The sequence below is a fragment of the Dasypus novemcinctus genome, chromosome 28 (genome assembly GCF_030445035.2).
Source record: "Dasypus novemcinctus isolate mDasNov1 chromosome 28, mDasNov1.1.hap2, whole genome shotgun sequence".
NCBI classification, from domain to species: Eukaryota; Metazoa; Chordata; class Mammalia; order Cingulata; family Dasypodidae; genus Dasypus; species Dasypus novemcinctus.
The window spans coordinates 36,917,483-36,944,060 of record NC_080700.1 but is presented as its reverse complement, the minus strand read 5'-3'; the positions used below and the strand labels follow the sequence as shown (position 1 = coordinate 36,944,060).

Sequence of the window (26,578 nt, the reverse complement as noted above, 5' to 3'; positions counted from 1 at the left end):
TACCAGGTCCCAAGACTTTATTTTGGATTAGGTAGGCACAGGACTGGGATTATTCATGTCTCTCTCAATTATTAAATTGTGAACTCTTTTAAGTACGAGAATCACACCTTTGTTTATTTTGGGGCCCCAGAATCTAGCAAAATGCTTGGCATATGGCAAATGTGTAACTAATATTTAGTGACTGTTGAATGAAAGAATGAAATGCATGTCTTGTTAGTTAAACAGGACAGGGCCTGTGGATGACAACAAAGTCCTAATGTGAATGTGAGCTGTGCATACTACATAAATTCAATTACTGGGGAGCAGACGTAGCTCAGTGGGTGAGCACCTGCTTACAAGGTCCTGGGTTCAATCCCCAGTTCCTCCTAAAAAAAGCAATGGCTAATTTTTAAAATTCCAAAATACGTATTGATTTTCTTTGAGAAGAGTTCTCCTTTGCCTTTAAACAATCTGCATATCTCCATGGCCTAGTCAGACCATTTTTAAACTAGTTAGGCCACTTTCTCCTTTCTTTTCCTTGTCACACTTTCAGTCATCCGACCACATGATCGTTTGCTTACTTGACTAAATTTGATGCGGAAGGGCCGATCCGTGGCTTGAAAAGGATACAGCTAGTGCTGTTATTTGCCATGGGGAATTCCGAAAGTTGGCTGCACTTGTTTGCATAAACCGCTGCATTGGTTCCTCCCATTGCTAATCATTTATAGTATGAGTTATACACGCACAGCATGATGGCCTGTAAATTGCATCATCTAAATGCATGCTCCTCTGTCTTGTTCTTTCCTAACAGGACATCCTGGCTGCTTTAGAAAAAGCAGAGCCTAAGACCGAGGATCTCAAGTCACAGCTCAATGAACTTTGTCGATTTTCCAGAGACCTGAGTACCTACAGTGGAAAAGTTTCTGGCTTGATTAAGGAATATAATTGGTGAGTATGACCCTCAAGAGTTCAAAATGTTGGTATACAAAGAAGTAGCTAGTGGTTTGCTCATTTGAGGTGTGATTCCAATAATAGTATCAATGAATTAGTCATCCAGGCCTTACTAAATACAGTGAACGTAAATTCTGAGAATTGCTGATGTGTATCATATATGATTTTAACCTTCTTTATCATTTTCTCCTTCCATTAAATGTTTCGAATCATGGATTTAGCCTTTGTTTGCAAGCATCCAAGGGCTGTCAGAATAAAGAAGAGATTTTACAGCAAAGATTTAGAAAAGCCTATAGGGATTTCCAGCAGTGGTTGGTTAATGCAAAAATCACCACAGCCAAATGTTTCGATATACCTCAGAATATTAACGAAGTTTCAGCAAGTCTTCAAAGAATACAGGTGAGACTGTTACTTGTGAATTCTCGTCCTCTGCTGCGCTGGATTAAACAGGTGCCTCTAGATCTTTTTTATAATAACACTGCATCATTTCTTGTGGAAGAAACTCAAATTTCAAGTAAAGCCCTGCTTGAAATGAACAATTGTGTGCATGAAGAAAAGCTAGTGCATTCACTTAAATATATGGCATTTCTATGCATTGATAGGGGTTTAGGAAATAAACATCCTTTGTATGTGGCAAGCATTGCTCCTGAGCATTTCGAGTGCATTTGCTCATTTAATTTTCACAGTGGATCACATATTAGGTCCATAACATTTTTATTCCATTTCTTCAGACAAGGCAAGAGAGTCTTAGTGAAGTCACAGTCTTGTCCAGATCTATTCCACTTCTTGAAATTCTTAGTTCATAGCATAATATAATGGGGTGACTCCTGCTTTGAATTTTTTTCCATTTAAAATTTTTCCAGCTGTGCTCCAGGCTAGGGAGTAGAATTTAGGGACCTCCATCACCTATTTGTCCGTGTTGGGAAAACCTAAAACTATTTTGGATGACAGCCTTGGGCCCTTTATTGGAGCTTCTCCATCTCAGAACAACTCTATGGACAAGGGTGGCCTGCATTAAGACAGATGTTGTGATAAGTTTCCTTTGCTCAAAATTCACAGCATGGAATATCCGTGCTTCTGTTTCTTGCCAAATAAATAACCTTGAACTTGTGCTTTCCATTTCTTCTCAAGGACTTGAAAATGTTAATGGGAATTGACGTGTAGCATACAGGATCCATCCGTTTTCCTAGAGTGAAGCTGTATTCTCAGATCTAGCTAGATCCAAGTATTCATGGGAATTGACTGAGAATATAGAATCCACTCATTTTTCTAGAGACTGTTTCCTGAGATCTAGCCAGATGCTGGGAAAAGTGTGTGCTCTGGCTACACTTGATTGAATTAGATGGTGGTATTATGTCATTGACTTGTCTTTCGTAAGATGGCACTATGAAGCATCCTATTGTTATTTTTTGGTGAAGTACCGATAGCAATGTGCTCTCCTACACAGCGTTCCCTTTATGAAGCATTCCCAGGGAAATTCACCTCTTGGCCCTTTCTAGAAATCGTTGTGCTTCTGCTGAGCAGATGGTTTGCTCTTCACTGTAGGGGCCCTGTGACTTGTATACCTGCCTGTGTTTATTCTTTGCTTTGGCAGTGGTGATTTCCAGGTCCAAAGCCATAACCCAGCTCTGCCATTTGTACAGAACCATATGGCGTTTATTTTGCAAACTGATCTTATTTGCATTTAGTTTCCCTTTACAGTTCTTATTTTCCCTTGACCCCCATTTCTGCTCCTGTTTATTTTTATCTCATTGTTAGTATTTCATGAGATAGCTAGCCCACAGCCTTGAGCTGAAGTTAATAAATAAAGTAACTTGCAACTTGACTGTTAAACAGAGGTCTGGATTATGTAATATATACAATCAAAACATTTCATCTCCTCTCTATGATTTCTTTGGGAACTAAGTAGGAAAAAATTCTAGATGTTTTAAAACATAAAAAATCTCGTTACGCCTAATGTTCTATTTTTCTTTATAGGAGTTTTTGTCAGAAAGTGAAAATGGGCAACACAAGCTAAATATGTTGCTGTCGAAAGGAGAACTTTTGAGTCCTCTGCTGGCCGAAGAGAAAGCTAAAGGGATCCAGGCCAAAGTTGCGGCTGCAAAAGAAGATTGGAAAAATTTTCATTCAAATCTTCACCAAAAAGAATCTGCCCTAGAGGTATGTATAGCCTACCACGTGGATGCGTCTTTTTTGTTGTTATTTTAGTGAACCCAAAGTGCCAATACTTCTAAGTCCTTTTGTCACTGGTTTTGGTCCTGGAACATAAACAGATCACTGGATAACTGCATGAAAGTTTAACTGCAATTGTGAGCCTGACCAAGGAATTAAGAATCTCCCTCCATAATAGGGCTATTATCACACACTTGCACATGCACCATCCCAACAGGAACTATTATATCAGTTTTAAAGTTAAACATGTCATTAAACTTTCACTGGAAATGCCTTGACTTTGGAAATCGTTCTGGGAGATTAATCAGAAATATCTGTGTAAGGCTGCAAAAGCTATGAAAGAGAGGGTATATAATGACAAATGCAAGTATCAAGTAGTAGGTTGTTAGCAGTTAAGTATGCACAGAGACAATGTTTATACAAGTTTCATTTAACCAGAGACAACATAAGCTGAATTTCTTATAATTACAACATAATTACTGCCATGGGGCAATTATTTATTCTTCTGAGCTCATCAATTTTGTACAGCAATTCTTACTCAGAATAGAGAGGCATGGGGAGTATTTTAATATTTTTTTTTTACCTTTGAAAAAAACACTTCCTGACAAAATAGATCTTTGATTATGAGCACAGTAAGTGCAGGATGGAAAAAAAAATAATAGAAAATTAATATCCATTAAGAGGAAATGTATATTTTCTCAATTCACTCCTAAACTAAGACCATTCCATTGTAATTCTTTGCAGAGGTGACTGCTCTTTCACTGCAGTCATCTCCATTTATTTATTGATTGATCGATTTATTGATTTATTGATTTTTTTATTTTTTAAGACTTATTTTTTATTTCTCTCTCCTTCTCTGTATCCCCCTTGTTGTCTGCCCTCTGTGTCCGTTCACTGTGTGTTCCTTTGTGTCCGCTTGTATTCTTGTCAGCGGCACTGGGAATCTGTCTCTTTTTATTGCGTCATCTTGCTGCGCCAGCTCTCCATGTGTGCGGCGCCACTCCTGGGCAGGCTGCACTTTTTCATGCTGGGCAGCTCTCCTTATGGGGTGCACTCCTTGTGCATGGGACTCCTCTACACAGGGGATACCCCTGTGGCGGGGCACTCCTTGCCACGCATCAGCACTGCACGTGGGACAGCTCATCACATGGGTCAGGAGGCCCTGGGTTTGAACCTTGGACCTCCCATGTGGTAGGTGGATGCTCTGTCTGTTGAGCCAGATCTGCTTCCCCATCCTCCATTTAATAGAGACTCATAATTATTGTGCAGTTCCTAGAAATGCGTACCTTTAGTCAGGAGCCCGTAGTGCCCCATGGCCTGAGCTCTGAAGCCTCAGCTGTCGAGTGTTGTGTATCTAGCACTGATTAGAAGATGCTCTTGTTCAAGGCGTGTCCAGGCGTAGTTGAGTTGGTCAGGAGATGCGCGTTTTCTTAACCTGTCATTCTCTTCATGGCAAGCATGTCTCTTTTACTTGATCCATCTTGTCCCCCCTCCTCCCTCCCTCTCTCCCTCTTACCTTCCTTCTTTGGCATATCTTAAATGCCTAGTGTGCCAGCCACTATATTAGCACTACAAGAGGCTTAAAGTCATTTTCCTCTCCTCACGGAGCTCCCTTTCTAGAAGGGAAGCAGTCACGTAAAGATGTGATTAGAATAGGGTAGAGGATGGCTAGGGTATAGCCGTCCCTCCCTGAAGGATGCTACTACCCCTATTGGAGAAGTCAAGGGATATTTCCAGAGATGTCATGTTTTAACTAACTCTTGAAGGCCATCCATTCTTGGGATTCACCAAGGCTGAGGTGCCTCTCAGATGGAAGGAACTACATGTGCAGGGCCAGACAGATGTGTATGCCAGCTGTGCATGGGGGCTTGGACTCCAGTGAGGAGTTTTGCAGAATGAATGACATAGGTAAGACTGCAGGTGCAGACTGAGGGCAGATTGTGGAATGTCTTGTGTGCTAAGACCTTGACCCTCAACTAGGATCCTTGTCCCTGAACCACAGAATGCAGAAAATGATGTGAACATGTGTGTTCTCAATTCTCCTAAGGATGGAACATAATCAGAGCCTTTCTAGATGTGTAGGATGCTTTAGGGATGAGGGCTTAATTCTCTCCCAGAACCTGGTTGAGAAAGGTTGACTTGGAAACCTGCGGGTCATCCAGCTGGAGAGTAACGTGATGAATTCTCTGGTGACAGTGTGAGCAGAGGAAGTAGCAGGTAGACCAGGTAGAAAGCCTTTTAGCATGGGCCAGTGAGAGAGTCTGAATTAAGGAAAGGACAACAGGATGGAGAATTTACTCCTGAAGGGAACGATGACAGGATTTAGTAACTAATAAGATGAGCGGTAGGGGGAGGAAAGAAGAGGTGGGTTTGAGTCCTTCCTTTCTAGCTTGGAAGCTGACATGGGAGGGAATGCTGTTACCTGAAGACATAAACGTGGTGGGAAAAGGAATTGAATTTTGGAGGGGATAGCAAACATTGATTCAATTTAATGTATGTTCAGTTTGATGAGCTTGCAAGGCAACCAGGGGCAAGGGCCAGCAAGCAGCTGTCAACCTGAGAGAGGTTCAAGACACAGGTTCAAGGCCAGCTTTTGAAGCGGGAGCTCTATTTAACACCATTCGGTGGGTGAGGGAACTCAAGCACAGAGTGGAGAAATAACTTGCCAAGTTCACACGGCCAGGAAGCTTTGGAGACAGAGGCTCAGAGCCCAGGCAGTCTGGCTCAGGGCGTAAATGCTGTTCTCTAAATGCAGGCTCTGCAGCATTGTAGGTGCTTGTTGAAGCTGTGGGAGAAAGAATTGGAAAAGCTTGCAGAAGGAGCGTGTAACAGGAGCCCTGCACTCCCCTGTGCCCCGCGGGGAGGGATATGAGCTGCTGCAGGAGCTGGCTGACTTAGCACCTTGAGTTATGAACTTAGTCAACAAATACTGCAAAGGACCTTCCATTTTCTAGGCATTACCCTAACCCCAGGGGTACAGCAGAGAAGAAACCAGAACAAAATCCCTGCCCTCACGGAGCTTAGGTTTTAGCCTAATTCTCTACGAGCCCCCTTGCCATCTGTCATTGGTGGAGCATTTGTAACTTTCCAAAGCATTTCCCCTAAAACTAAGCCATTGCCCAAGGAGGGGACCCTGGCAGGCACAGTTATCCCCACACTGTAGACGACCTGGATCAAGTACAGGTGGGACTGTGAACCTTTCTCCCACAGGCAGCTCTGCCCTTGCCACTTGGCTTTTTTTTCAGCAAACTTTATGGACTTGCTCCTTGATGATACTAAGAGGCTGATTGATTTAATGGCCCTAGTTGGCTCACCTGGTAACAAAAATAAAGAACTGAAATTCCTTTCAATCTAGTACAGTTACCAGTAATGGACAGTGGGTAGAGACACCATTGCTTACAGTGCAGTGGCACCCATTGAACTTGATCATTTTTTCAGCTGGTAGTACCTAAAAGATATCTAGGAAAGTGTTTACTAACTTGTTTATGTAATATGTGCATAGCGCTCTTTGGTATTTCTTGTCTCATCATAAATCAGAATCGACAGGTTTATTAAAAACAGGAGACCCATATAAACTATCTGCTATTGCCCTACCATTAATCAAAATCCACAAATATCTACTAACCCTTATTAACATTCCTACACGGGGAAGCAGATCTACTCAATGAGCAGATATAGCTCAACAGATTTTACCTCCTGGAAAAAACAAACAAAAACATCCCTACAGGGTACCCTGGTGTGTCACAGGAAGTGTAGGACATAAGCCATCTGCCCTCATGGACCTTGAAATCCCATAGTGGAGACAAGGTATGGATGCATCAGAGGTAAACTCAGTATCCAACCTAGTCTGTAGTAAAGTATGTTAGTAGCAACTAACATAAACAGCAAGTGATATTCAGGTTGAGGTGTGATGATTCAAGTGGGCTGGATGCTTGGAGAAAGATTCATTTTTTAAAAAGAGTAGATCCCTAAAAAGTTCTTAAAGGCTGTCCAACAACTATGCAGGTGCCTAGGTGAATGGTAGAATGTTCCAGAAACATGGGGAACAGGGAAAAGAGGGGCCGGTGGACCTGGGGCCAGGTTGTCCTAGGTGTTAAGTGCCGAGGGAAGGACTTTGGACCTGCCATTCATTTTTTTTTCTGTACCTAAAGATCCCTAACCCTGTTGACAACCTTGTAGAATCTAAAGATCCAGATGAAGGACTTTGAAGTAAGCGCCGAGCCTGTCCAGGACTGGTTGAGTAAGACGGAGAAGATGGTGCAGGAGAGCAGCAGTCGGCTCTTCGACCTGCCAGCCAAAAGGAGGGAGCAGCAGAAACTCCAGGTGACACCTCCCGCCACCCTGCCTGCCCCCAACCTTCCCTCTGTCCTGTGTTCGGATGCATGAGTATCCTCGAGTTAGAGCATGCCATCATGGAGAGAGCGTGTTCTCTCCCACTTTCTGACAGATTTTATGTTTTCTGACTTGCCTGTGAGGTATGACTCCATCCTTCCTGTGGTGCTCTCTGACCTGCAGGTTGGAGATATCAAAGCCCTGGGGGTACACTTCTTGCTTGCCTGTGTTGACTTCCATGTTCTCCAGCCCAAGGCTTCGTCCGCCATGTGCTTTCCTGCAGCCCCTTAATAGTGACTTGCTTGTGCTTTTCAGTCTGTCCTTGAGGAAATAAACTGCTACAAGCCTCAGCTCAACAGGCTAAAAGAGAAAGCTCAGCAGCTGTGGGAAGGACAGGCTGCCAGCAAGAGCTTTATGCACAGAGTGTCGCAGCTGTCTTCTCAGTATCTAGCGCTAAGCAATCTCACCAAGGTAACGCCCGGCAAGTGTCGCGTGTGGTGGTCCTGTCGCAGATCTGGAGGCACGGGGTTGGGTCGTGCAGGGCGTTTGGCTAGCCCACGGTGTGTGCCTCCAGGTCTGGGCAGAGGTGGTCCATGCCAACCCCAGTCTTGTGATCAAGTCCGCCATGTGTGTCAGCCATCCCCATGCAGGTGTCTCAAAAGATCAAGGGAGGGTTCAGAGGTCAAAGACACTTCCAATCTCAGTTTTTGCACTTTTTTTTTTTTAACTGAATTGATAGGTTCCACACCAGCTAAAAATGCAAAGCATAAACCGAAGACAAAATCCAGAGCTTTTATTCTAAAGAATCTTAGGAGTAAATTTATTATAGAAAAACATGAATTCAAAGCCGTTTAAATTCTAGTGGACTAAACATAATGAGTTTGTGATGATAATTTTTTAAATTTTACCATATTACGGTCATTATGTGGTAGTCAAGGATGTATTGATTTAGAGTTTCCAACCAGAATCTCGAGTAGAACTTGAAATTGGTGGTGATTCAAATAACTGATTGAATCCTGCTTCAGAGAGGTCAGAATGTAAGGAATTGGGATCCCATTCTGATTTGGACATTCAGCTGGTACAAGGCAGACCTGTCTTGAACTCTATGGCACAGGTCTGCCTTGAGCCTTATGTGGCTTGTACGATTTGTGCCCTATAATTCTCTTTTGTACTTCACATCTTAGAATCTAGACAGCTTGCTGCAATGTGGTCTTTAATCTGGCCTCACGTATTTTAGTGTAGAATTATTCCTTGTCCACTAATTTGGATCTTCAATAAGACATCATCGAGACAGTCACTCTAGTATAGGTTTCGGAGTAAATAGTTTGTGTTTCCACCCATGTTGATTCTATAAATAAGTTACTTTGGACAGAATCTAGCATATATCTAAAATTGGCATGAATTGGGATGCTTTTCTCTTCCCTGGTATTTATTTAGATACCCAAACTTAATAGATATTTGAATGCTTTGAGAACTGCAAGCTGTTCTTACAGTGTCTTCAATGAATAAATAAAGTGATACTTATGGTCTCAACTTTTAAAATGTAGGGATACTACACTATCCCAGATAATTATTTTTTTGAACTTTTGCTGCTGTGTAGGCCATGGGGGCATGTGGTATTGGCCAAGTTGAATGGATATATCTAAGTTAGAATATGCCCCAGATAAGGCAATAAGAAGTCGTTTTACTGATTCTAAAATTGTGCACCTGTCATAAAAAAGAATAGTCATAAGAAGAACCAATTGAGGGGTCATAAATGGTCATTTTTCTGCTTTTCCGTCAAGTTCTGGTAATATCTTTACTGTTTAGAAAGAGGTTGAGCGTATCTCATAGAATTCCCACAGACATGCTGCCTGGTTCAGTATGTCTGGTCTCAGTTTTTTCAAACCAGCTGTTAGCTCAACCCTTTGTGGAGCTTTTGGCTGGGAAAGCTCTGCAGGGTGGACGGTGAAACCCGTTTCTGTCCCTTCCAGGAGAAAGTGTCCCGACTCGACAGGATCGTGGCCGAGCACCATCAGTTCTCGCTCGGGATTAAAGAGCTGCAAGACTGGATGGCGGACGCCGTGCACATGCTGGAGTCCTACTGCCACCCCACGTCCGACAAGGCCGTGCTGGACAGCAGGATGCTGAAGCTGGAGGTGCGTGGGCCCAGAGAACGAGAGCATCGGAGCCCAGAATGTGCTCTTCTCAAAGCCCCTCGAGTCGCTCTCTGCTGGTGTGATTTTGTCACGCTGTCACCATAAGAAAGCTCAGAATGCTTTTGTGGGCACAACCTTGTTTGTGTATGGTGGGCATGGCGACACGTTAGCTAGCCGTGTTGGCCCACAAACACTGTGCAGAAGAGAAAGCAAAATTACAATCTAAGTGTTATTAACTAGCTTGAGAGTCAGTCTGGGGCTAGTTTGAAATTACACCACAGCCACTCAAAAAAAACCTTTTTATTTAGAAATAATTTCAGACTTACAGAAGCAAAAATAGTACAGAGAACTCCAATATACCCCTTCTCAGATTCCCAGATATATGAATTTTTGACATTTTGCCACGTTTATTGTATCTTTCTGTATCTATCATCTACCTTCTAAACATTTGAGAGTAAGTTGCATGCATCATGCTCTGTAAACATTCAATACTTCCATGTATATTGCCTACAAAAAAAGATGTCCACTTATATAACCACATTAAGTATAATTATCAAGTTCAAGAAATTTCACATGGATGTAAAGCTTTCAGTCTGTATTCCAATTGTTTCTGTTGTCCCGAAAATATTCTTTTCAGCATTTTCTCCTTTTGTAGAGTCAGTTGAGAGTCATGTAATGCATTTCATGTTCATTCAGAACCATGATATCGTAAGAAAATATGTTGATTAAACATTTTATAGGGCAAAACATTTCCCATCTTATTCAACTCACTTGTCTGCCTATATCATTTAGTTAATTCATCTCCTATCCCAATAAGTCAGTTCCATTTTCCTTTGGTGGTAAATTAATCATTCTTCATTCATTCATCTCTCATTCATTCCCTGCATGCCTTCTGGGCAATGGGATGCTGTCATTTTTTTTTAATTTTAATTTAATTTTTTAATTATCTGTTTTTAAAGTTAATAGATCACACAAAACATTACATTAAAAAACATGAGATTCCCATATACCCCAACACCCACCCCCATCATTTTTAATTGTATTTTTTTAAAGATACATAGATCACAAAAAATGTTACATTAAAATTTTAAGAGGTTCCCAAATACCCTACACAAACCCCACTCCACTCCTCCCACATCAACAACCTCTTTTATCGTTGTTGCACATTCATTGCATTTGGTAAATACATTTTGGAGCACTGCTGCACCATATAGAAAATAGTTTACATTGTAGTTTACACTCTCCCCCAGTCCATTCAGTGGGTTATGGCAGGATAAATAATGCCCAGCATCTGTCCCTGCAATATCATTTAGGACAACTCCAAGTCCTGAAAATGCCCCCACATCACATCTCTTCTTCCCTCTCCCTGTGCTCAACAACTGCCGTGGCCACTTTCTCTGCATCAATGCTACAATTTCTTCCATTACTAATCACAATAGTTCTATAGTAGAATATCAGTAAGTCCAGTCTAATTCATATTTCATTCCTCCATCCTGTGGACCCCGGGATAGTGATGTCCACTCCAGCTCTATATCAAGAGGAGCCTTAGAGTCCACATGGTTGATGGATGCAGTTCTCCTGCTTGCAGTTGTAGGCACTCTCGGTTCCCTGATGTGGTGGTTGACCATCTTCACCTCACTCTGTCTTGATACCAGGAATCAAAGTTGAATAAAACACAGTCTTTGGCCTCTAAGTTTTTATTGTCTGAGGCTGGAGACTGAACTGCAGGTACAGATATGCTGATGTGTCATAGATACAAAATAGAGGGAGGGAGTTGTGGGTCAGAGCAGGTTTCTAAGAAGTCCAAAACTAAAGCATTGTTTTCAGAATGATGCCGAGAGTTATCCTGGTAAAGATGACAGGGTGGAGATTTGAGAATGAAAACAGAGTGCAGGGAAAGCATAAAACACCAGAGGGGAATAAACAGCATGGTGTGGGAGAAATTGCTAGCACTACTTTATTGCTGAAGCAAATACTAGGGGTAGTGAGAAACTGAGAGTGAGGCTGTAGAGGTTGGCAAGATCCATATTAGGGAAGAAGGTGAAGCTGTGCCTTTCTAGAGGTAATACTAGTTGTATAACTTTGAATTAAAACTCCCTTCTCTTGAAGAAAAAGAATAATGTTTATGACAAAGTTGAAATTCAGATTGGAACTCTCTAAATTAACCTGTTTCTATAAATCCGTTGTGCTGGAAACCTTAACATTGATAAGAAGTACGTCCTATGATCTGGGAGGACTTGTGAATTCCACTGGAGTATATTTGCCCTTATTAAAAACAGAAAACTAGAACTTCAGGGGAATGAAGGCATTATTCAGAGAAGAACTGAGACCTGCAGAGCAAATGCCACATGGAACCCAGTAGGTCCCAGGTGACTCGGACTCACTGGATAGTGACTCTTCCATCCTCTACCAAACAGCCTGAAAGACTCTGTAATAGCATTCTCCAGAGAAACAGGAGGTTATATATGTGTGTATTTCATAAATATATATGTAACTATTAAGAGATTTATTATAAAATTAGCTCACACGACCATGGAGATTGGCAAATCTGAATGCCGTAAGACATGGCACAAGATGAAAACTAGATGCTGAATTACCCAGGAGAAGCTAGAGAAGTAGAGATAGAAATGCTTCTTTCTGGCTACTGAAATCCTCAATTCTCACTTTAATACTTCCAACTGACTGGATGAAGATACACAGCAGAATTTAGGGGTTCAGTGTCCCCACTGTTATCATGCTCAGCCCTCATGTCCTCATGTGAGTTTTCAGGATCCCATGCCTTCCCAACCAGTGCCCTCACTTCAGCAGCAGATACCCTGAAAAGCTGGGAATTCAGTTGTGTTGTAATTCAGCCACTTCAACACTAAGACTCTGTGTCTGATTTTCAGAAATCTCAAGTCTGCAGCTACAGGAGTTTCCTTCAAGGTACATACAGAAACTTTCATATTGTTCATGTAGCTCTTGAACTGAGAGTTTGAAGCCCTGAACTCATCAGTTTCTGTAACAACTTTATCCAGTGCATTTAGGAACAACCAGTCAATATCATTATACTTTTTAATTTCTTATACTTTAAGTCATCAAATACACTTTCACCCATGGCCTTGCCTCCTGTAAGCGTTTGAGTAGCTGTAACTGATGGTGATATTTTGCATATCTCTATTGCCAACTCATGCCATGGACTATCAATGCCCTCTTGATCATTAGAAGTAGTCATTAGTGGGAAGATGATGTGGCCCAAGTGATAGAGCTTCCGCCTACCATATGGGAGGACCTGGGTTCGATCCCTGGGGCTTCCTAGTGAAAAAGAAGAAGAGAAAGCATGCTTGTGCAGCAGGCCAGTGCCCACATGGGCAGCCAGGGCCCTGCACAAGTGAGTCATGCAGCAAGATGATGTCACAGCAAAAGAGAGACAGGGAGAGTCAAGGCGAAGCACAGCAGAGACCAGGAACTGAGGTGGCGCAATTGACAGGGAACCTCTCTCCCCATCAGAGGTCTTTAGGATCGAAGCCCAGTGAATCCTAGAGGGTTCTAAGATTCTAAATGAGAAAAGAAGACAATACAGACAGCAAACAAAACCAGCAGGGCGGGAGGAGGGGAATGGGGGAACATAAATAAATAAATAAATAAATTTTTAAAAAAAGAAAAACAAGAACTAGTCTTCAGTGCTTTAATCTAATAAGATACAAGAACCCATTCCAACATAATCCTCAAAACCAACTCAAACCAGCTTGTCCTTAAGATTCGGTTTTTCAAGAACCAGCTTGTATCCTTCTACTACCTCCAGGAACTCTCACATATTTAAAGCCAAAAATGTTAAACATGCAAACAACCAAGGACTTCTGTGTTTGTTTTACAGGCTCTGTTATCTGTGAAGCAGGAAAAAGAGATCCAGATGAAAATGATCGTGACCAGAGGGGAGGCTGTGCTGCAGAGCACGGCTCCGGAAGGAGTGCCTGCGCTTCAGCAGCAGCTGCAGGCCGTGAAGGACATGTGGGCCTCCCTTCTGTCTGCGGGGATCCGATGCAAAAGGTACGAACACAGAGTGCCAGGAGGACACGACTAAAAGAGCAATGTCTCCAGAGCACATTGTTCTCCTCCTGCCTGTTTGTTATTAAAATAGAAGAACAAAAGAAACTGGTGGGTATAATTTCTCATTTAGATGGGCCTGCAGTACTGTGCCTATGTTTGTTTCTTTGTTTTTTAATTGTGGCGATGATAGATTGGCAGGTAGATAGAGCCATTTTAAGTATGCAATGCAGTGGCATTAATTACAGTCACAATATTGTGCTGCCATCACCACCATCCATTACCAAAACTTTGTCCCCACCCAAAACAGAAACTCTGTAGGCATTAAGCAATAACTCCCCATTTCCCCTTCACCCAGCCCCTCTTAACCTCTAGTCTCCATTCTGTCTCTGCCAATTTGCTTATTCAAGACATTTCATATAAATGAAATCATAATATTTGTCCTTTTGTGTCTGGCTTATTTCATGGCATGTGATTTCCCTTACAAATATAGATGTAAAAAGTCTTAATGAAATACTAGCAAACTGAATCCAATAGAATATTAAAAAGATTATACTCCATGACCAATTGGGATTTATCCCAGGAAAGCAAGGGTTGTTCAATATATGAAAACCAGGCATTGTAATATACTACATAAATAGAATGAAGGAAAACAAACAAACATGATTATCTCAACAGCTGCACAAAAGGCATTTGACAAAATTCAGTACCCTTTCTTGCTTAAAAAAAAACACTCAGAAAAGTAAGAATAGAAGGAATCTTTCTCAACATGATCAAGGCCATTTGTGAAAAACTCACAGCTAACCTCATAATCCCCTATGATTAGGAATAAGACAAGGATTTCCATGTTCATCACTGCTATTCAATATTATACTACAAGTGCTTGCTAGAGCAATTAGACAAGAAAAAGAAATAAAAAGTATCCATATTGGAAAGGAAGAAGTGAAACTATCCTTGTCTGGAAATGTCTGGATTTCTCTGTCACTTTGGAAGGACGAGTTTTTCTAGTATATTTTTCTCAGGTAATAGGGGTTTTTTCTCTCCCATTACCTTAAAAATGTCCTCCTACTGCCTTCTAACCTCCATGGTTTCTATTGAGCAATTGGATGTTAATCTTATCACTTACGTGACACATCAGCTCTCTCTTGACATTTTTAAGATTCTGTCTTTGTCTTGGCATTGACTGTTTGATCATAATGTATCCTGTAGATCTGTTTGGGTTCATCTTGCTTGGTGTTCATTGAGATATTGGATTTTAATATTCATATCTTTCTTCAGATTTGGAAGTTTTCTGCCATTATTTCTTCAAATGTTTCTTCTATGCTTTTATCTCTCTCTTCTTCTGGTATTCCTATGAGGCATATATTAGCAGTCTTGGTGGTGTCCCACTGTTCTCAGGTTCTGTTCTCTTTTTTCATTCATTTTTCTTCTTGCTCCTCAACATGGACTATTTCAAATTGTTTCATCTTCACGTTCACTGGTCCTTTCTTCTGCTTCCTCCAATCTTCCCTTGACCCATTCTATAGAGAATTTTTCACTTTAGTTCTTGTATCGGTTCCAGAATTTTCATTTGGTACTTCCTTATAACTTATATCTTATTATTGAAATTCTCATATTGTCCATATATTGCTTTACAGATTTCCTTTAGTTCTTTGTCCCTTTTTTCCTTTAGCTCTTTGATCCTATTTGTGAGAGTTGTTCTAAGATCTTTGAATAGTAATTCCAGAGACTGTGCTTATCCAGAATATTTTCGATAAAATTTTTTTTTTCCTGTGACTGGGTTATACTTTCCTGTCTCCTCATATGTTTTGTAATTTTTTTGTTGAGAACTGGACATTCTGAGTATTATGTTGTAGTCACTCTGGAAATCTAGTACTTCTACTCTTCAGTCTTCCAGACTAAGAACAAGAGAGAAAGGAAGAAAAGAAAGGAAGAAAAGAGAGAAAGGAAGAAAGAAAAGAAAAGGGAATAAATGGAAACAAACAAACAAACAAACAAAAAACTAATAGTCAAAACACCAAACACACACACACAAAGTGCACTGCCTCCCCAAGTATCTTCTGTACCTGTGGGAAACCAGAGCTGTTGCATTTGAAGCTTTAACCTAGACTAGCATCTCTACCCATCCCTCAGGCATTGGCTTGACCCAAAAATAATATGAAACAGAGAAAGAAAAAAACAACCAATCTAAAAAAACAAAAACAAAAACTAGAAAAAAAAGAAAGAGGTGCCCTGGCTCTCTCCATTCTTGTAAATGCTGGTGTAAGCTAAAAGCCACTGCTTTCGAGAGAAAAACCCAGGCTAGCATCTGTGCCGTGTGGCCACCCAGGAGTCCACCAGACTAAACAAATAAGGAGAAAAAGAAACCCAAACAATGAAAAAGTGCTCTGGGTCTTTCAGCCACAGTAAAAGCTGGTGTGAGGCCACAAGCTCCTGCTGCAGGGAAGGCTGAAACCAAGGCAGGAGCCTATGCTAGCTCCCAGGGATCTCCACATACAGAGGGAAAAAGCAAAGCAGAACCCTAGCTTTCTACATCCAGGTGGGTGCTGCTGCCCAGAGGACTGAGACTGAGGCCGGCTTCTCCTCTCATCCCTCATGGATCTCCCAGACTGACCTGGACATTCAGCACTGACTTTTAGAGGAGGAGTTTTTTTCCACCAGCACAGGCTCCCAGCTGGCCACTCCCAGAATTTGCAGCCACTGCCTTGGGACAGAGCAATGGCAGTTGGTGGCTGTGTGGAGCCCCAGCAACCTTTTGCTTCCTCTGGTGCTCCTGTAGTTGTTTTAAATATCTATTCTAGTTCCAGGGTTACCACCTAGTTAATTCCAGTCTCTTCCTCAAGTGCTTTCATTTCTCTAGTGGAGGATGCTATTTGTCAAACACCCTTCTCTGCCATTTTGTCACTTCCTTTTTATGGCTGAATAGTAATCCACTGTATGGACACACAAAATTTCGTTTATCCAGTTATCTGTTGGTGGACACTTGTGTTATTTCTACCTTTTGGTCATTGAGGTTAATGCTCCCATGAATGCCTACGTTTTAATATTACTTAAACCACCCATTTCATAGAGCAGGTGTAGCTCAGTGGTTAAGTGCCTGCTTCGCACGTACAAGATCCCGGGTTCAATCCCCGGTACCTCCTGAAAACAAACACATATTTCTTCTGTTGTTGTTTTACCACTTAAAAATCAAAACACAAATACATGTTTAATGATGTAAAAGTGTATTATTCAAAGCCACGTCGTTTACTCAGGAAACCTAAGTCAGGGAGTAGGAAAGAGATGAGCAAGGGAGGGCACCCTTAAGACTCTCCCGTGCCTGTGTGACCTAACTACTGACCCTTGATTTGGGGTCCAGTCCCACTTGCCTGCCTGTCAGCTGGGACATCCTGGTTTCGTCCTTTCTGGAGCCCTGGACTCAGATTTGATCAGTGCTGGGTGGACTGCCCGTTCCCGGGCCCGCCTCTGTCCCAGGCACTGGATCCCCTGCTGCTGGCGTGGACAGAGCAGACTCAGTGACTGACACTGGGCTTGGAGGTTCCAGATCGGCTTTGTAAATGCGTATCCTTTAAAATTCCTTTCAGTCAACTCGAAGGCGCTCTGTCTAAATGGACAAGCTATCAGGATGATGTTCGGCAGTTTTCCAGCTGGATAGACGGTGTCGAAGCCACCATAAATGAATCGGAGAGGCAGTACACGGAGCTCCGGGAGAAGGCCGCTGCCCTAGAAAAAGCCAAGGTGAGAGCTGGATTGCAGGAGTCGCTTGTCCTTTATGGGTTTCTTTACAACGCCAGAGTCATGCAAAACTGTAATTACCTACGAGTTAGGACTGTGCTTGGAGTAAATTATATTTTGGATTGCTACGATAATTACTAATGACTTCTTTTTTTATATATGTATTTTTATTTCTCTCCCCTCCCCCCCCCCCCAGCTGTCTGCTCTCTGTGTCCATTTGCTGTATGTTCTTCTGTGTCCTTTTCTATTCTTGTCAGCAGCACCAGGAATCTGTGTCTCTCTTTGTTACGTCTTGCTGTGTCAGCTCTCCATGTGTGTGGCACTACTCCTGGCCAGAATGAACTTTCTTTCTTACTGGGTGGCTCTCCTTACGGGGCGCACTCCTTGCGCGTGGGGCTCCCCTACGCAGGGGACACCCCTGCGTGGCACGGCACTCCTTGCATGCATCAGCACTGCACATGGGCCAGCTGCACATGGGTCAAGAGGCCCGGGGTTTGAACCCTGGACCTCCTATGTGGTAGGCGGACACCCTAACCACTGGGCCAAGTCCACTTCCCTACTAATGATTTCTTAAACTGGACTTTCGTTTGTGGTTATTTTATCACTGAGTGAAAGTTTTGTCTTCCAGGAAAACCACGTAGAACCATCTTTTATGCTATAGATCATTTAAAATTGGGCAACTTGTAATGGCTTTGCGTTTCTTTAGCAGTTAGAAAGCAAAAATGCTTTCTTCATACCTTTTTGTATTTCTGCTTTTGCACCTTTTTCCTAATGGTCATAATATACTAGTGCAGTGGTACATGTGCAGACTCTCACAAATTGTTACTTAAAAATAAACAAATAAAAAATGGCCATATTTTGTTCTTAAAAAGCTTTTCTTTTAAACTGATAGCTCTATTCAAACAAAACATGGGGGAGACCTTTGATTTGTAGCTGCACCTTCTTCCAGATCTTTCCAGTGGCCTTTGGGTGCTGGGCATTGGATCGTCTGCCCCATCTTCGTTGAGTCCTAGGCAGTTTTTATTATCTTCTACCGCCCTATCTTTCAACCTCTTAGAAGAACTCAGGCTCTCTTAATTTTGTCACTGCACTGAATATCCTGTATCAGTTTGTGTTACCACACTGGATATCATATGTCAGAAACCCCATTATCCTCAGCCGCTTCTTTCTCAGCTCCGCTGGGCATCAGGCAGGTGGTTCTGTTGGCTCTGCTTCTTTCTCAGCTCTGCTGGACATCAGCCAGGAGGTCCTGCTGGATTTGCTTCTTTCTCAACTCTGCTGGGCCTCAGGCAGGATGTCCTATATCTGAATCCATCTCAAGCCTGTCTCTTGACTGTTACCCATCTCCTACCTGATGAATCACCACCGACTCCTAGCTGCTCACCTAGTTTCTTGTCTCTGTCTGCGGCTATCTTCTGGTACAGGGGGATGCCCCCCCGTCCCTGCCTCAGAGCCCACGGGGCTTCCCCTCGTCCTCAGGGAAATTCCAGGCTCCCTCACCTGGTGGGTGATTTACCAGCCCCCTTGACCTTCCTGATCTCCTTCTCTCCCCCTCCTTCCTCCCATGCCCCAGCCGTACTGAATCTCTATTTCCTGAACGTGCCACTTCCTTTTATGATCCTGGCCTTGGCGGAATTCCCTGCCCCTTCGCAGAATGCTCTCAGGCTGCCTCTGCGCCTGGCTCCCTCCTCCTCCTCTTTCTGAATTAGGTCAGAAGTCACTTTTGTCTGAGGCCATCGCCACCACCCAGGCTTGGTCAGCTTTTCGATTCCCTTGCAGTTTTTTGTCCATCTCTCCGTTCTGATTTTATAGAATGTCTGTTTACCTGTCTCTCTCCCTCAGTGCCTGGAGATCATGAATTTCTGTTATAGCCTAAACACTCGGCCCTTTGCTTGACACAGAACAAATGCAACTAAAACGTATTGTAATGCCTCAACGCCTTAGGTGACCTCTGTCAAGTTACTTAATCTTCTTGGGTCTCCTATCGGCATGGGCAAATTAATATAAATACACCCGTCTACCTCATAGGATTGTTGTAGTAATTAATTGACTCACTGATTGAGTGATTTGTGTAGTCAACAAGTACTTCTTGAGAACTTTGTACATGCAGGCATTGGGCCAGATTCTAGGTGTAGACTATAGACGAGACCTCTTCATCCTGGCAGGACGTGTATCCTCAGCAAACAGAGGTACAGACAAATAGAAAATTGCCACCTGTGACCACTGCTGTGAAGGCAAGAGGGCAGTTTGGAAAGGGTTAGCATAGATGGTTTGGTGTGGGGAGAGGGACACGAGGGGCCCCCATGCAGGCTCCCCCTGCAGGCATTCAGTGCCAGCAGAGCAGTCTGGGAGGAGCTGGGGAAAGAGCTTTTCACACAGAGGAGAAAGCAGGTGTGCAGGAGAGAGGGGCTGAAAGCACCGCAGTGCTGCCAGAGCAAAGACTACGCAGCAGAGGCTGTGGCCAGGGGAGCTTGCAGAGATCGCAGGCTGCCCGTGGGCCTCCCGGAGGACCGTACACTTGACCTGGTCTCATCGGAGAGATCATCTGTGCTCGAAGCCAGGGAGTGTCATGTTCGATGGACAATCTTAAAATATCTCACAGGCTGGGAGCCCATGTCGCTCAAGCGGTCGAGCACCTGCTTCCCATACATGAGGTCCCAGGTTTGATCCCCGGTACCTCCTGAAAACAGACAGGAAAATAAAATAATTGCCACGTTGGTGAAAAAGGTTGGTGATGTGGGAATAGTGGGGTATACGGGAACCTCTTATATTTTTTAATGTAATATTTTGTGTGATCTATGGATCTTTAAAAAAAAAAGACAATACAAAATTTTCTTCTGTGTGATCTATGTATCTTTTTTAAAAAGACGGTAATAAAAATAAATAATAAAGATAATCTAAAAAAAAGTAAAGCCAAATAGTGATATGAAAAAGAAAATTATAGACCAATATTTCTAAGATGGAAAACCTTTACCAAATTACTTCATAACCAAATTGAAAAGCACATTAAAATTATACACCATTAAAAAAATTTTCATTTTCAAAAAAAAAAAAAGATATCACAGGGTATCCTTGTGGATGATAGAACTCTTCTGTATTTTGATATGTGATAAAATTGTATAAAACTATTACATACATACACCCATACTAGTACAAGTAAAACTGGGTAAATCTGAAATAATTTGGTAGATTGTTATCATTGTCAATATCCTGGTTGTATTGTAGTTTTACAAGAAGTTTCAATATGGGGAAACTGTGGGTAAAGGTTATTGGGGATTTCTCTATTTCTTACAACTGCATGTAAATCTACATTAAACAAAATAGAAGTTTAATTTTAAAAAATAAAATCTCACAGGCGGCTGTGTGGAGCAGGGCCAGGGGCAGGGCGAGAATTGGTGGCAGGAATCTGCCTGAGAGGCTGTTGCAACTGTCCTAGGAAAAGGTGGCTGCAGCGTGGGCTAGGGCTTTTGCCATAGGCATTGAAAGAAGAGGACAATTCAGATGCATTGTGGGGGAAGAACTGACAGATTTCATTCTGGATGGAATGAGGGAGGGAGGGAGGATGGCTTCCAGGGTCCAAGATTGATGCACTCTGTGGGTGCTGCTGGCACGTACTGTTTGAAAAAAGACTGGAGGAGAAGGGGATTTGCTGGGGTCTGGGGCAGAATCGGAATGGGACAAAGATCAGAAGCCCATTTCTGGACATATTAAGTTGGCGATATCCCAGCGGAGATATCCCACTTGGGAGTCAGTATCAGAAAGTTCTGAGCCACATACCAAATACACAGCCACTCACATTCGTACAACCTAGTTCATACATCTATTTATATGTATCCACCTGTTTGTATATCTAGAGGTGTATGTATATGTTCACGTCCATATCCATATCTATATACAAATATATATGATAACCCAGGAGCGCTTAACTTTATATTTAAAGTATCTTCATTTTAGCACGTTACTGATAGGACGGTACACTTGATAATTCCTTTATTTTTTAAAATGTCCTCCAGTTATTAAAGGAAGAAGTGCTGAGTCACGGCAGCTTGCTGGAGACCATCGAGGTCAAGGGGGCTGGCATGACGGAGCACTACGTCACCCAGTTGGAGCTCCAGGAGCTGCAGGAACGGTACAGAACAGTCAAAGACAGGGCCAAGGTACGGTTACCGTGTCCCATGGAGATGCAGCAACCCGCGAGGAGCTGGTGCTTCCATACACTGAAAGGTGTATTTATTTTAGGGAACCACAGGCATGTGGCTACAGGTAGAACAAAAGAAGCCAAATGAGTGAAGTTTTAATGCTTTAAATGTCCTATTGGCAAAATTGAGCAAAACTCCTTAAATATTAGTAATACGTGAACTTTACTAAAGTAAAATGATTCCCACCTCAGAGTTCCTAGAAATTCAGCCATTTAAGAAAAAGTTTGAACTGCTGCATAAAGAAACCTCATAAATATCTCATTACATGTGCTTCTGAGACATTCCTAAAGCAGGAAGCAATAGCCAGTAGTAGTTGTCATTCTTCTTTTAAGCCTCACAAAGAAAATAAAAGTAATTTTTCAGAGCAAAATGCTACGTTGATAAGACAATTACATGGAAAATGAACTCCCCAGTGAGTCCAAACCTCATTTAAGTCTCCATAAGAATAGAATTTTTTCTTGTCCTTAGCAAAAATGCATTTTCTATGAAAGATGAAAGTTAATTCATTTTCTGGCATATCTATCTTACCTTTCATAAGGAAATCAGAAACAGATGATTAAATCAACCACCTCACCTTTATGGCCCAATGTCATTCTGAAATAGTATTTTTCTATATCTTTCTATATAAAGTTTGAGTGTTCATTCTTCCAAGAAATCGTTCTTATTCCAATGACTTAACAATTGTGCTTTCTTAAAATTTTCACAAGTAAATTCCTACAGCACATTGATCCTGTGTGTAATAACGTGTTCCTATCTGAATAATCTTCATTACTTAAAACAGGAAGCCGTAACCAAGTCCGAAAAACTAGTCCGTCTGCACCAAGACTATCAGAGAGACCTAAAGGCATTTGAAGTTTGGTTGGGGCAAAAACAGGAGAAGCTGGACCAGTACTCGGTTCTGGAGGGGGACGCTAACAATCACGAGGCGGCATTAAGGGATCTTCAGGTAAGATCGACTTTATTCTAAAGAAGGAGTTTTCATTCTGCATATTTCATTAAATAGATCCTTGATTCCTGTGGGCAGCTGATAGGTTTTCACTGCAGCCCTGGTAAGGTGGGAGCTGAAGCTTCTGGGACCTCAGTGGGACTTGCTAGCTGAGATCATTTTGTAGGTGATCTGGATGGAGCAGGATGGGACTTGAGGCCTTGATCAGCTATAGGGTAGCCCCTGATGGGAGTGGCTGGTGGTCTCATTCAAGGGGTCAACAGAGCACCTGCCAGCTACTCCCCAAAGAGTTGGATTTGATGTGGGGCATAGCAGCAGGAGCCAATAGATATGACAGTCCTCAAAGTCCAGCTAGTGGCAGCATCTTGGGCCATCTGGATTCAACCAAAGCCTCCAACGTGGTGAGGATATAGATTCTAGGTCAGAGGCCTTAAAGAGAGAGTTAAAGAATCTAGAAGAAGCCTTGATGCTTAGGCAAGCCGACTGCGGTTCAGGGCATGATAGCAGACCCAATGGGAAACTGGTCACACCAGTGTTCTTATTGGCTTGTTCCACGTTCACTGAATACACGTTCTCTGCTACCTACCACAAGATGATTTAGATATACTTCCTGCTCTCAAGGAACTCACAAACTAAGGAGGAAGGCAGAGCCTGAGGTAGAGCCTTATAAACGACATGACTAGAAAACGACCTTGAATAAAAGGGTCAACTCAGACCAGCAGAATATCTCAGCCTACATGAGTTAAAAAAGCTTTTTGACCTTGAATAAAAGGGGGAAATGGATAGGACAAATAAGTTTATATGGCTATGAGTCTCCAAAAAAGAGCCAGGAGGTCATCAGAGGGGTCGCCTTTATGCACACCTCAGCAGAGTCCCAGAGACAGCTAAAGTAGATACAACCCCAGGTACTGGTTCTCCTGAGGGCTATAGAGACCCAGAGGTTCTATGGTCATGGCAGATGGCTCTGGAGTTCAGGGCCATGTCAATTGGCCCCACTTTGGAGTTTGTGTTTCTGTGTGATGAAGTTGGACTCAGATGTGATCTTTGTTCACAAGCCTCTCCTGTTACTTTTACCGGACCTGTGGTTGGCACTGAGGTTTAGTGTATACTCAGGGGACCTGAATCTCTGGACTGTTCATGTGACAGCCAGGCCCTGAGCCGCAACAGACTTGCAACTCCTACCCTCTGGTTTATTGGACTTACCCCAGCCAGCTAACAGGGAGGTGAAGAAGGTCAACCGCCACACCAGGGAGCCAAGAGTGCCTACAACTGCAAACAGGATAATTGCATCCATCATCCAAGTGGAATCTAAGCATCCTCTCGATTTAGAGGTGGAGTGGATATGACCATCCCAGGGCCCACAGAATGGAGGAATAGAGTATAGATTAGAGTGAACTTATCAATATTCTATTTTGGAACTATTATGATTAGTAATGGAAGTAAACATAGTATTGATGTGGAGAAAGTGGCCATGGTAGCTGCTAAGGGTAGGGAGTGGGAAGAAGAGATGTGATGTGGGGGCATTTTCAGAACTTGGAGTTGTCCTGGGTGGTGCTGCAGGGACAATTAGTCTTTATTTTTTTTAATGTTACATTAAAAAAATGAGGTCCCCATATACCCCCCCATCCCCTCACTCCACTCCTCCCACACCAACAACCTCCTCCATCATCATGGGACATTCCTTGCATGTGGTGAATACATCACTGAGCACTGCTGCATTGTATGTCCTCCCATGGCCCACTGGGTGGACTGTGGGAGAGTGTGGGCTATGATGTGGACTATTGACTTGAGGAGCATTCTATGCTGGCAGGAGCACAAGGTTGGGATGAAGAGGTTTGGTGTCTGCTCCTTGGTGGGACCTGAGACTATGTGACTTAGGGGACCACGCTGACTCGGGTCCCCTCAGAGTTGCCATGGGCCTCAAATGAGAAGGGGACAAGTCATCTAAATACATGCCCTCTGTGCCAAGTAACTCTATAGTGGAAGTTGGAAAGGTCACACTTTCATTAGCTCATTGAAGGAGCTCATGGGTTTGGTCATAAAATAGTAGGACGATTGATCTTCTACTATGGAACTATTGTGATTAGTAATGGAAGAAATTGTAGCATTGATGTGGAGAAAGTGGCCACAGTAGCTGCTGAGGGTAGGGAGAGGAAAGAAGAGATATCATGTGGGGGCATTTTCAGGACTTGGAGTTGTCCTGGGTGGTGCTGCAGGGACAGATGCTGAACACTGTATGTCCTGCCATGGCCCACTGGGTGGACTGGGGGAGAGTGTAAGCTACAATGTAAACCATTATCCATGCGGTGCAGCAGTGCTCCAAAATGTATTCACCAAATGCAATGAATGTTCCATGATGATGAAAGAGGTTGTTGATGTGGGAGGAGTGGGGTGAGGGGTGGGGGGTATATGGGGACCTCATATTTTTTTCATGTAACATTTAAAAAAAACTAGAGAGGGAAAAACCAAAATAGCAGGACACACCTCTTGGCCAGGTTCCTTCGCTGTTGTAATACATTGGAGCGGACTTTGTTTTCTGTAAATAACCCCTCTCAGCCCTGCAAGCAGGAGATGTGTTTCCCCTTCCGGTCAGGAGGTCGTGTCCCACGGAAGTCAGGGGTCATGAGGAGTGACAGCCACGCTTCGTCCCCGCAGGAGCTGCAGGTGCACTGCGCCGAGGGGCAGGCGTTGCTGAACTCGGTGCTGCGCGCCCGCGAGGAGGTGATCCCGTCCGGCCTCCCGCAGACGGAGGACAGGGTCCTGGAGTCCCTCCGGCAGGACTGGCAGGCTTTCCAGCAGAAGCTGTCCGAGGTCCGCACGCGCTTCAACAGCCTGGTGAGCAAACTGAGGCTGATGGAGCACAAGTCGCGGCAAGTAGATGAGTGGCTGAAGACGCTGGAGGAGAAGGTGCGCCCCGGCACTGGCCGTCAGTCTAATCGGGCCACCAAGGAGATGCAGTTGCAGCAGATGAAGGTACGGCCTGCGCACATCCCCTTATCTTTGTCAAAGCAACAGTGTGTCTTGCAGAGTTTGTTTTATTAAAATATTTTTTAAAAACACACAAAAATGCAGAGCAGGTGCAACTCGGTGATGGAGCACCTGTTTCTCATGTACGAGGTCCCGGGTTCAATCCCTGGTACCTCCAAAAAATAAAACATAAAAATAATTTAAATATTTAGTAACATTTTGTTCTCTTTCTGCATGCTTGGGAATTCAAGATATAAATTGTAAGAGAGCGCGTCTACTGTAGAAATATTTTCATAGAATCCTAAATTAGTCTTTAAGTAATTTAGATCATTATTAGATGGAATGAGGTTTACAGTAAATATTTTAATATTTTATATTTTACTTCCATGTTCGATCATCTTGCTTTTTTCTTTTCTTTTTCTTTTTGGTGATACTGGGGCCAGGGATTGACCCCAGGACCTCATTTATGGGAAGCTGGTGCTCAACCACTGAACCACATCAACTCCCCTGAGTTGGTTTTTGCATTTGTTTCGCTTGTTGTTTGTTTTTTGTTTTTGTTTCTTTAGGAGACACCAGAAAGTGAACCTGGGACCTCCCACATGGGAAGCAGGTGCTAAACTGCTTGAGCCACATCCACTCCCTCATCTTGCTTTTTTAAGATATATATTCCCAAATAAATTCTTTTTACTGGCCTAACTAAAAAAAAAAAAAAAAGATATGTAAATATTAGCATTACAGTCACTTAAGTTGACAGCTTTTGAATGGAATTGCTCTGTATAATACATTGAAATAGTACTTGATAATTAGTTTTATTCTCATCTTTATGCAGTTTCCATGTGCACAACCAAAATAATGAGTAGGCCATTGGAATTTCTTTGTCGTTCATCTTTTTTAAAATTGATTTAAGTACAACTGACATTATAAAAATATATGCTGTGTTTTATCATTTAAAAAAAATATTTTTGAACCGAAATCTACTATATACAGGAAAGTGCCCAAATCATGTGTTCAGAGCTTATCATTTCATCACAAAATGATTCATGAATGTTAGCTGTAATACAGCTTTGAAATGCTATCTCAGGATAAATATTCTCTGAGCCTAGGCTAAAATCATCCCCTATGAAGAAGACAGA

The 26,578-nt window shown here is 42.7% G+C and overlaps 1 protein-coding gene across 1 annotated transcript in view; it reads left to right on the top strand.

The window, feature by feature from the left end:
* SYNE1 (spectrin repeat containing nuclear envelope protein 1) overlaps positions 1-26,578 on the top strand; it is a 497,459-nt gene that overhangs the window by 252,696 nt on the left and 218,185 nt on the right. The window contains exons 57-67 of the mRNA XM_058289685.2: positions 791-927; positions 1,152-1,329; positions 2,908-3,090; positions 7,282-7,425; positions 7,750-7,905; positions 9,408-9,572; positions 13,429-13,601; positions 17,183-17,336; positions 21,347-21,490; positions 22,314-22,478; positions 25,134-25,451. Coding sequence (XP_058145668.1) covers positions 791-927; positions 1,152-1,329; positions 2,908-3,090; positions 7,282-7,425; positions 7,750-7,905; positions 9,408-9,572; positions 13,429-13,601; positions 17,183-17,336; positions 21,347-21,490; positions 22,314-22,478; positions 25,134-25,451 — 1,917 coding nt within the window. The remainder of the gene's footprint in view (positions 1-790; positions 928-1,151; positions 1,330-2,907; positions 3,091-7,281; positions 7,426-7,749; positions 7,906-9,407; positions 9,573-13,428; positions 13,602-17,182; positions 17,337-21,346; positions 21,491-22,313; positions 22,479-25,133; positions 25,452-26,578) is intronic.